We start from the raw sequence: 12,225 nt of genomic DNA on the forward strand, positions 1-12,225 counted from the left end.
CCTGGACTGGGGTTTGAACACACAACCTTCAGATTCTGGCAAATGCATAAATGATCCAAAAAAAATCACCCCTCTCACCTTTTAAAAGGTTAGCTTTCTGATGATGCATTGAAAGTAGGAAAATTGTCAACTAAATCTTAGAAATAGTAATATAACTCATAAAATCATTGGAATTTTTGCTTTCAAAATGAAAAGTAGATTCATGAAGTTTGATTCCGCAAATGTTTCGTTAAAATACATTTATCATTTCTTTTTGACAGTAATATTAGTTACATTAATTTCTCAGCTATGTGTTTAATATCTTTACAATAGGACAATGCTTCAAAGCTTTTACTTGCTCTCATGGAGAGCAGACATGACAGTGAGAATGCAGAAAGGATCCTCTTCAATTTGAGGCCTCAGGAACTGGTGAGAGCATTAAACTGTTGTTTTCAAAATATTTGATTTACGGCCATAAATCTCTAACTCAAGCATATCACTTTGCGAGGATTTGCTATTGAACTCTGCCTGAATATTATTGAAATGTGTTAGCTAAACGTGTGAAATACAACAGAATACACTAGAAACACTCAGCAAACCATGTAACATCTGTGGAGAGTGGAAGATAAGGGTTAGTGCTTCAGGTCTATTATCTTTTATCAGAAACTTGACTTCTGATGACAGGTTCCTGATCACTGCAGATGCTGCTTGACTAGCTGAGTGTTTCCAATGTTTCATGGTTTATTTCAGTTTTCTAGCACTGCAATATTTTGTCATTTGACTGACTGAAGAGCTGTCTGCACAATGCAACACTTGTGAAGAAAAATTGATAGTTACGAAAAATTGTTATGCAAATCACATTGGTATTGGAGAAGGCACTTGTATTTATGTACCTTTCACAGGTTCAGAGCAATCCAAAACACTTAACAAATTAAGTACTTTTTACAAAAAAATCTAGTCACTGTCACATAGGCAAATATGACAGCTGATATTGCTTGTAATAGTGTCCTGCTAACAGTAAATTAGATGTTATGTAGTGCCATAAGATCTTTAAGATTCACTTCAACAAACAGATAAGGTGCAGTTTAATGTCTCATCCAAAGGACGCAACAATCAATCAGTGCAGCACTGTAGTAGTAGACTAGATTAAATACTTAAGCAATGGCATTCTGTCTCAGAGGCAAGAATTCTAATATATCAACATTGTTGCATGCAAAGCACTTTCTAAATTTTATAAAGGTGGAATTTTTCATTTGTCTAACAGTATGTCTGATAAAAAAAACCTCATAAACAAAAAGCTGTGCCATTCACATGAACTAAATTAGCCCAGTAAAAGGAATCCTATTACTTTGAGAACACATTTCACATCAAACAAACTCTCCAGTCTAGTGGCTTCAATTAAAGCTATATACTTATTGGAATGTACTTTGTGACACCATTTGCTATTAAAATCTTTGGCTCTAACTAAGTTCTGATGTGTCATTGCTATGACAAAAGATTGTATGAAAGAAATAAAAGTCACATCATGCTACATGTTGATGTGACTGCAAGCATATTTCTGTTACAACTATTTAATTATTTCCATCCAAATGATGCTTTTTAAGGTTAACGTGATTAATAAGGCTTACCAACAAGAAGAAGAATGTGAGAATTCAGAAGTTTCTCCAAGAGATGTTGGACACAACATTTATATTTTAGCCTTGCAGGTAACACTGTTTCCCTTTGGTTCTTTGAAAATTGCTGTTTACTTCCTTTTCTCTTTGCTTCATGGGTCTTGAAACCCAGTGGAGGGAACAGACTGTGTAGTATCAAGTAGAGCATAACATAGGGATCAATGGGAGAATACAGACTAGTTGCTGTTAGTGGAAGATTACACTGTTCAAAGGGCCGACTATGAAAGTGCCAGACTCACAAAATATCTTTGATTTGTAGTGATATATTCATTAATCCAATTGGCTGCGTTATTTGCAAAATTTTTTCTGGGAAATATATATCTGCAAAAATGTGAATTCTGCAAGAATGAAGTTGGATGGGGTGGGGAAAAAGTTATTCCAGATAAAATAAATTTGCGCAAGTTGCTACTGAACACAGGCAGCAGTATTTCTAAATGATCAGTGTTCCCAACATCATGTTTGTGTCTGATGACTACAGGACCGTTTCAGCTGAGTCGCGATGTCAGATTCTTCTTCCACATTTCGTTGTTCATTTAAATATCATATACAATATGCCAGTGCCATTACACCAGCATTAATAGTTGCACAAGTAAGATCAAAGGTTTATAAAGCTTTTACTGTTTATTTCAGTTGTCCCGCCACAATAAACAACTGCAGCAGTTACTGAAGCCAGTCAAACGGGTACAAGAGGAGGTGGATGAAGGCATTTCAATGGTGAGAAAATTGAAGTTTCATGAACAGGAATCATTGCAAAGAAAATGTTGACCAGTATATGCTCTAAAGATTTCTCATTGTTCAATAAGAATTTATAAACATGCGAATTAGGAGCAGGCCTGAGCTATCCACCCTATCTAGCCTGTTCCACCATGCAATAAGATCATAGCTCACTTGATTGGGGCTTCAACTCTATATTTCTACCTACCCCAATAACCATTAATCCCCTTCTTTGTAGAAGATCTATATACCTTTGCCTTAAATCTATTCAATGACGCTGCTTTCTCTGGCCAAAGGCAAAAATTATATGAAAGTTTTGTCGGTTTCAGAGTTTGCATCTCCTGATATCAGGTGCAGATTGCCTTTTTTGTTAAGTCCTATTGGCGTGTTATGTTTTGGCCAGTTGTGTAACCCATATACAATTTGAGGTGCCCAGAAATCATTGGGTATTAGGAAAGGTTTTCCACGTGTATTTGTGTTGGATAAGGTTGGACGGTATTTTAATTGTTTTAATTGCAAGATTACCCATTTAGCACTATAATTAATTACCTATGAACAAAATTAGATTCTCAGCAATTATACCTTTCAAAATTGTACTTTTAATTACAGAGGAAGTTAGACCAAGTGAAGAGGGTTGAATCATTCCCCTTCCTTTTGGTCCTCTCAGCCAGTTACAAAGATATTTTAATTTCTTTTTCAGAACACAACTATTACACTTCAATTAAAATGTAGTATTTATCAAAATTAGGCAGTCAATTATGGAGTTTTCTAGTGTGAAATAAAGAGAAAGTTTATTATTTACTAACTTCAATGAAAGTACTAAGACATGTCATTAAACGTATACATACACACACACGTTTAAAAAGGAGAGAGAGTTTCTGGTTCAGGCTCAAAAATCCCTAGCATCCTGGAGAAGCTAAATTCTAACTAGAAACTACGGTTGTTTAATTGATGACTGGAATCTTCATCAAATTTTCATCAGTGAAAATTTTAGATAGCTTGAGTTCTACATAAATGGTTGATTCTCCAGTTTGCTTTCTCACTGGGCCCTACTTGTGAGGAAATGAAGAATAATGGAATGAATGAATGCAGTCTTTGCTGTTAGGAATCCTTATTTCTTTAACTACCTGCGCTGTATTATCAGGTAACTCTTCCATGTCCAGTATGTGCAATTCCCACTCAAGTGCAAACCAAGAGATGTGAGTTTCTTAATGGCCAATGCATTTGACCACTTTGATGTCTTTAGATAAGACGGCAATTTTAGTTCAGATGACTTTTTAAATTCTACATTGATTTCCTGAGCCTGTCTAAATTTGTGGTCATGTGATCATTGAAGCCATTTTTAGATCAGTTTTTGTTCTTTTAAAACCATTTTAGTCTGTGAAAGGCACCAGGTAATAAACTCTAATGATGGAAGTTGAAGATTGATAGTTCATATTTTACTACCAACATTATAAAGAAAATAGGCACACTGTCACTCTTCATTGTAAAATGAATGTTGCCACCTTCGTAAACAGCAGCAGATATTTACAGTACCCAGCAGAATGCTTATTATCTTAGCCTCACCACATAAACAAATTGCATTTTTACAATGCATTTACTATTCTCCAACAAACATTCCAAGGCACTCCACAAAGGCATAATAAAACTAAATTAATGTTGGACCAAAGGAAGTACTGCTGTACTGTTATACATCTTATAATAGGGAAAGTAGGCAGTCTGAAAAGAAATAAGAAACACTGGGAATTGGTGGAACCTTGGTAATTTGAAAGCATAACATGCCATCTGAAAACTGGCATCTCCAGCTGAATGATGCTTCAAGTTTCCAAGTGCATGAAAGGTGAGAATAACTTATACTTAAAAGATCAGTTTCTGTTTCTTATAACAGAACTTCTCAAATGTTAGTCATGTGTAGCAAACTCCAATATTTCTTCACATATGTTGTGCACTGTTGATTATTCACAAGAATGCTAATTTTCATATTTTGGCCAACCTGTGGTAGAATCGTGAAGGATTCCATTGAAATGAGGGAAATGATATTTAATTAAGAAACAATCCATTCATTATCACAATTTGGCAGGAAATTCTTAGTAGTTTAGCTAACCATTTAATTTAAACAGTGCCTTTGCGAGCAAAAGCTATGTAGTGATTATGTAAATCCTGTCTGCAGAATTGCTGGTTTCTAGGCTATAAGCTCAATCAAATTAAATTCCCATTAAAGCCAAATAATATTTGAGGCTGAAATATGATTCTGATCTCCAAAATAGCTTGCAACTGACATAGAATTACTCTTTTGAGGATAACAGCATTAGAAATGTAATTCCTAATTTTATTGTAAAGTTGCCCTGTGTCTGAGCTTTACTTAAATAATATAAAATAAGCACAACAGAATTTTTTTTTAAAAAGTTACAGATAATATTCCAGTGTGCTGGTGTTACTGAATCTATCAGATGTCAGTGATTATTACACAATGGCATCTTGGTTTAAGAAACACTCTTCCTCCATAAAGATTTCCATTTGTTTATTGCCTGAAGAAGTAAAATATGCAGTTTTTATAGAGATCCTGATCCAAAAATAATTAGAAGAATAAATGAAGCAACAACTGTTGGCATAAAAACAGCAGAGACAAAAGTTTTCTTTAATTCAGAATGTCAAATAATCAGCAACAATATCTCACCCGACAGTTGAATTAATGGCTTTTCTTACATTTTTCCAGCTTATGTTGAACAACATGCAAATGCTGAAAGCAGGTCATCAGGAACAACAAGAAGAGGAAGATCCTTTGACCTACTATTCAAACCACACAGCACAGATCGAGGTAAAATTTTTAATGCATGTATTTTCAGTTTATGGGCCTAGTGACCTCCAGTTGAGAGTGCAGTGCTAGAAAAGCACAGCAGGTCAGGCAGCATCCAAGGAGCAGGAGAATTGAAGTTTCAGGCATAAGCCCTTCATCAGGAATGAAGCGCTTATGCCCAAAACGTTGATTCTCCTGCGCCTTGGATGTTGCCTGACCTGCTGTGCTTTTCCACCACCACACTCTCGAAACTGATCTCCAGCATCTGCAGTCCTCACTTTCTCCCAGTGAGCTCCAGCTGAGCAACTCCACCAAGACCAGTAAACATTTTATTAGTGGTCAAGATGAAATCTGAAAAGTAGCATTTTTATACCAGTAAAAACCATATTAAGTGCAGATTTTAGCATAGATGTTTAAAAATGGTGTCATATCCAGTTGCTTGATAAAGGAACACTATAGAACTGAAATCATTTCTGGATTGTGTTCGGGTAATATGTGGAGCTGCCTGTTTTTATTATTTCTATGAGATTTGTTATATCATTTCAACATCAAAGATAAATGAATTTTCACTCCAAACTTCTTTTGCTTATTCACATAAAAGCTGATATAGTTAAATGGGGTTATCCATTCTGCCATTGTTCTTGAATTTTATTGTTTAAAATAATCTCAAAGTATGTTTTATTCTACAATGTCTTCTAATCTTTTCAAAGTAATCAATCCCAGGATGAATTCCACTGGGATGTTAACTTTAACTAGTTGTCGATAAAACAAAACCTTTTTTTTTAATGCACACAGTTGTAGTTTGGCTTATTTAATATCTAGAAGGGTGCGCTTTCATCATTTGTTTATTGCATTTTTCTTGGTCAAATGGATAGTTGACGATAATGATCCATAACTTGTCAGTTGTGGCATAGATTATAAGAGCGTTATAAGAGATTGTAAGGTCCTAGGTAGTGTTGCTGAACAAAGAGATCTTGGAGTGTAGGTTAATAGCTCCTTGAAAGTGGAGTCGCAGGTAGATAGGATAGTGAAGAAGGAGTTTTGTATGCTTTCCTTTATTGGTCAAAGTATTGAGTATAGGAGTTGGGAGGTCATGTTGTGGCTGTTCAGGACATTGGTTAGGCCACTGTTGGAATAGTGCATGCAGTTCTGGTCTCATTCCTACCGGAAAGATGTTGTGAAACTTGAAAGGGTTCAGAAAAGATTGACAAGGATGTTGCCAGGATTAGAGGATTTGAGCTATGGGGAGAGGCTGAACAGGCTGGGGCTTTTTTCCCTGGAGCGTTGGAGGCTGAAGGGTGACCTTATAGAGGTTTACAAAATTATGAGGGGCATGGATAGGGTAAATAAGCAAAGTCTTTTCCCTGGCGTCAGGAAGTCCAGAACTAGCGGGCATAGGTTTAGGGTGAGAGGGGAAAGATATAAAAGAGACTTAAGGGGCAACTTTTTCACACAGAGACTGGTACAGGTATGGAATGAGCTGCCAGAGGAAGTGGTGGAGGCTAGTACAATTACAACATTTAAGAGGCATTTGGATGGGTATATGAACAGGAAGGGTTTGGAGGGATATGTACTGGCAGGTGGGACTAGATTGGGATGGGATATCTGGTCGGCATGGACGGGTTGGACCGAAGGGTCTGTTTCCATGTTGTACATCTCTATGACTCCATGACTCTAGCAGGGAGGTCCCATTTGAGCTATACAATAGTTTGGTTAGGCCACAACTGGAGTACTGTGTGCAGTTCTGGTCACCACATTATAGGAAAAGTTTGATTGCACCGGAGGGGTTGCAAAGGAGATTCACCAGAACATTGCCTGCGATAGAGCATTTCAGCTTTGAAGAGACACTAGATATGCTTGGATTGTTTTCTTTGGAGCTGAGAAGGTTGAGGGGGAACCTTGATAGCGATGTATAGGATTGAGGGGCATGGACAAGGTGAATAGAAAGCAGCTGTTCAATATAGTTGAAGGATCAATAACATGTAGGCATAATTTTAAAGTGAAATTAAGAATTAGACAGGAGTTCATAGAATCCTTATAGTGTGGAAGCAGGCCATTCGGCCATTGGGACAGACCCTCTGAATAGCATCCCACCCACTGAACAGTATCCCACCCAGAATCACCTATCCCTGTAACTCTGCATTTCCCATGGCTAATCCACCTAGCATGCACATCCCTGGACACTATGGGCAATTTAGCATGGTCAACCCTCCTAACCTGCACATCTTTGGACTGTGGGAGGAAGCCAGAGCATCAGAGGAAACCCAGAGAGATTTGAGCAAAAAAAACATTTTCCCAGAGGGTGATGGGGGTCTGGAATGTGCTATCTAGGTGGGTAATTGAGGTTGGGTACCTCACAACCTTTAATAATAACTTGGGAGAGAATTGATATGTCATAACTTTTGGGACTAGTGTAGGTAGTAGTATATTTTTGGCAGTACTGACTTTTGATGGGCCAAAAGGCCTTTTCTGCATTGTATGATTCTATGAACTCATAAATCTGCACACCTCTTAGATGCTTCTCTTAGAGGATTATTTTAAATCAACCCTAACAGAGATTAATTACTGCTCTCTTAGTGAAGCGAACGATTTGAATATATAAAGTAGTGAGAAAGCAATATCTCCAAAACCTACCTTAATCCTTATGTATGTTATTGACTGGCAGCTCATCTAAGCTCATATGTTATCTGGTGTGTGTTCACTCCCAAATGTATATTATTAACTATTTTGTGCAAGCTGCAATCCTTAACTAAAAACTAAAATCGACAGTGTGGAGTGGCTGGAATCATATGGCAAAAACTGGTAGGACTGCTTAAAGAGCTGTCAGAGTAGCAGTGTTCTTATAACGACTGATTTCAGCAATTTAGGGTCAATGAAGGCATTTTGGTGGTCATAAGTAACCAAATCAAAATATATCTAGTTAAATAGTAAAATATAATGTAAACATTTTGAATGTTTGAAATGTAAACAGAAGCTTTTAAAGTTGTCTGTTTGGGTTTATTTCACACATTCTTAAAGTAATATAAGTTAGTGGCCATGCAGTTGTATGGCTGTGTGATTTCTGTGTGTTTAACAGCATTTTCCTACTGTGGTTCTGGTCACTAGATTATTCGGAATGACCGAAACATGGAGCAGATTGTATTCCCCGTGCCAAGCATTTGTGAATACCTAACAAATGAGTCAAAGCACAGAGTGCTCACCACCACAGAGCAGGATGAACAAGGCAGCAAAGTCAGCGATTTCTTTGAAAAGACCCATTTTTTATACAATGAGATGAAGTGGCAAAAGAAACTCAGAAGTAAGATCAGTTTGAAAGCATTTCTTCGCATTTTACTGCCAAAGCAAAGAATTGTTTCTAAAATTTGTGTTCAGAAAGAATTTGCTGCACTGATACTGTACTAATCTATCTTGTGTGAATAAAGGGAGGAATTATGCTGTTGTACTTTTCAATTGTTTTACGTTGAGAAGGTTTCAAATTCTAGGGCAAGTAAATTAGAAATTAGTAGTTTAGAACTTTAAAAAGGCAATCTCACAAATTTAATTTCCTCATTAGATAATTGCAGCACAACATTTAAGGCATAGATGATAGTTCTCATCTACATATTTTACAATAGTACAGGAATTAATATTAATACATTGAAGTGTTTTAATGATTGACTACATAGAAAATTGAATCCCAAAAGGTTAATTGTGTGAACCTAGCAGACAATGCCATTCGATCAAAATTGTCTCTGTGAAATGACAGAAATTAAATTTGAGAATGCAATATTGAAATCAAACTTGAAATGAAAGAAAAATAATTTGATCGTAGATACTTTCTGAATAATTTCTCTTTGGAGAGTCCTTCACAACAGCTTCTCCATTCACGCTGCCTGGGATCAACACCTTTTTGCATTTTGGAATTTTATGAATTGTGCATTGACATTAGAATGTCTAACCACAAGTGTATGAATATTTACCTGGAATAAACCGTACTGATAAAATCATATAAACAAATTATGAAGATTGTTTTATTTATCCAAATACTGTAACTTCTATATTTCCATTTCCAAAGTACTGTATTAAAATAGTGCTCTTGATGAACCAGATGGTTCTGCTGAATATATTTCTGGAGTTTCTGAACAATAGATTTCCAGATTATAGAGAGCCTACATTAGTTTAAAGTTAAAAATCACACAACACCAGGTTATAGTCCAACAGGTTAAATTGGAAGCACACGAGCTTTCGGTGTTGTGTGATTTTTAACTTTGTACACACCAGTCCAACACCGGCATCTCCGAATCATGACTACATTAGTTTAGCTTGTTTATTTCAAGTTGCACATGTTTGTTATTTCAAACTCTCCCTTAATTCTTGAACACCAAATGAATAATTTTGTACTGTTTTAAAGTGGAAACTTTATAATTTACTCAAGCTCTGTTCTCAAGTCTCATTATAACACTTTATATCCTACGTGTAAGTTATTGAAGAATAGAGTGTAAATTGCAAAATTATTTTCAACATAGAAGTGTACAATAATGTATTTTCAGTTTGAGAATTAATTGGCCACCTACACTTGGAAAATAAGAGTGTAAAAAGGAGAAAGACATAAAAGAATCTGAGCAGGAGTAATTAACTCTGCCACAAAAAGCAGAAAGCGAGCACTAGAAAAATAATATAATTGAAACACAGAGAAGTTATTTTGAATTAAAATAGAACCTTGTATAGATTGCATTTGAAGCACTGTGCACAAGTCCAGTCACCATATTACAAAAAGGATAGAGAAGCCATTGGAAAGGTGCAATAGAATTTACAACTGTGACACCAAAATTAAAGGGTCCAACTGTCGGGGAAATCTAGCAGTCTCTAGCTCTTTTCTGTTAGAAATAGTATATTACAGAGACTACTCAGTGCAGAAGTCTTCTAAGTTATGAAAAGAATTGATAGGTTAGTTATAGAAAATAATGTTATACTTTATGGTAGTGTCTGAAACTAGAGAATAAATAAAAGATGGGAATCAGAAGGTGCGGTGCTGGAAAAGCATCCAAGGAGCAGGAGAGTTGATATTTCGAGCATGAAGAACTTATACTCGAAACGTTGATTCTCCTGCTCCTCGGATGGTGCCTGACTGGCTGTGCTTTTCCAGCGCCACACTTTGTGACTCTGGTCTCCAGCATCTGCAGTCCTCACTTTTTCCTATAAAGTACTCGCTAATAAATCCAAGAAGACTTGAGGAGAAGTTCCTCTACTTTGTGGACTGATGAGGCAGACAGTTGCATTTATGAGATATGTGTGACTGAAATAGAAAAGCAAAGGTATGCTGATTGGTTCAAATGAAATAAATGGAGTGGAGGGGACATATGTGGATGATAAATAATGGTTCCCATATTTTGGTGTTGTAAATCCTGTTGTTAATTTTGTAATAGGAATTCAGCTTTCAAGAGGTCCCAGTAATTGGTAAAATTAAATTTTAATAGTCAGGTGAATTGGTAAGCCTTTGTGTTACCACTGATTAAGTAGAATGATTTCCAGTGTGTTTTATTTATATATTGCATTGGCATTGTCTTTTTTTTTATTAGATATGCCACTGCTGTACTGGTTCTCCAGGAGGATGTCACTTTGGGGCAGCATCTCCTTCAACCTGGCTGTGTTTATCAATCTGGTCATTGCCTTCTTCTATCCTTATGCAGAACCTACATCAATGGGTATGTTCATGGATTAATGAAGTATTTGAGTGTTTGAAAATGCTTACCTGGATAGATTATGAATGATGGTGAATAATTAGGTGAACATTCAATCAAGAACTTTGACATTCAGAATTTAAGTCAAAGTCCAAATAATTCTCTATCTGATTAAACAGATTAAATTACAAAGTTTAATTTATTATTATCCCATGTTGATTTGTGCAGTATGTGTATTCCTTGTGTTTTGCCTTGACAAAGTCCTACAAGTGCTAATAAGTTAATAATAGTGGAATATCATACTGCTAAAGATTTAAAGGCCAATAATGCTATCATTGTTGTAGAACAGTATGGCATATTCTTCTAAGCCAAACCACAGGCTTCTCTTGTTCAATATTGACCCATAACATAGTGTACCGTGAAGCTTGTAAAGTGTATATGAAAAGGAAAGTAAAGAAAACAATAAAGTTAAATGACATCAAGCTTAAATTTTAAAAGCTGTTGAAAAGGTGGTCACAGCTTTACTAACCAAATTTGTTTTGGAATCAAAAGAATGTAAGGTACATTTAACTGCTGTCAAAATTATATTGCAATGACCTACAGTCAAAATGAGCAGACACACTTGAGTGAGCTAACAGAAGGCTATAGCATGCTTTGTTATATAATTAAAGCATAAAGTGAAAAAAACATAGTAATAACTTGTTTTCTACTTTTCTTCATACAGGGGCCCTGGATTCATCCTTTCTCTCACTTGTTTTTTGGGGTGTAATATGTTTCTCTGTAGTTTCTCTGCTTTCCAAGAGATATGGCCTAAGACCATTATTAATAGCATTGATAATCCGATCAATATATTACATTGGAATTGGCCACACTTTATTAACACTAGGATTGCTTAATGTGAGTATAAAGCTGATTATTAGCAAACTTGAATGTTGAATTATGCAAAACATAGGCTCCCTTGCTGAATTAAATAAGTATGAATCTGTTTTGATTCAGTTGACTTATCTATTATTTGATGCAATTGTTGGATAACTATCTAGAAAATACTGAAAAAAAGTCATTACAAGATGTTCTCACATAGCAATGGGTGGCCATAGAAATTACATCAAAATTGATGTTGGCATTTACTTGTTGTTGACAAAAGACTCTAACTTGCAATTTGTTTGCTGAAGTAATTTGGAACAGTTCCAAAATCCTTGTACACATTTCCATTTAATTACTTTGAGGATTATCTGACATGTGGAGGTTAAGTGAACAAATAATGATCCACCCAAATAATCAAATATGCAACAAGAGAGCATATGAACAAGAATGTGAATTAATTAATGGTTTAAAAGGAGTTGCTCAACATGCAAGATAAACTGAATAATTCTAATATATGCATGCATTGGCCTGCATATAT

The 12,225-nt window shown here is 35.8% G+C and overlaps 1 protein-coding gene across 2 annotated transcripts in view; it reads left to right on the forward strand.

Moving 5' to 3' along the window:
• Positions 1 to 12,225, forward strand: part of itpr3 (inositol 1,4,5-trisphosphate receptor, type 3) — a 277,430-nt gene that overhangs the window by 238,947 nt on the left and 26,258 nt on the right. For both annotated transcript variants that reach the window (XM_043716798.2, XM_043716799.2), the window contains exons 44-50: positions 313 to 408; positions 1,584 to 1,685; positions 2,283 to 2,366; positions 5,083 to 5,184; positions 8,269 to 8,461; positions 10,722 to 10,847; positions 11,548 to 11,720. In XM_043716798.2, the coding sequence (XP_043572733.1) occupies positions 313 to 408; positions 1,584 to 1,685; positions 2,283 to 2,366; positions 5,083 to 5,184; positions 8,269 to 8,461; positions 10,722 to 10,847; positions 11,548 to 11,720 (876 nt within the window). The remainder of the gene's footprint in view (positions 1 to 312; positions 409 to 1,583; positions 1,686 to 2,282; positions 2,367 to 5,082; positions 5,185 to 8,268; positions 8,462 to 10,721; positions 10,848 to 11,547; positions 11,721 to 12,225) is intronic.

The sequence above is a fragment of the Chiloscyllium plagiosum genome, unplaced genomic scaffold (assembly GCF_037043375.1).
Source record: "Chiloscyllium plagiosum isolate Xiang-an unplaced genomic scaffold, Cpla_swu_hap1 HiC_scaffold_26, whole genome shotgun sequence".
NCBI lineage: Eukaryota > Metazoa > Chordata > Chondrichthyes > Orectolobiformes > Hemiscylliidae > Chiloscyllium > Chiloscyllium plagiosum.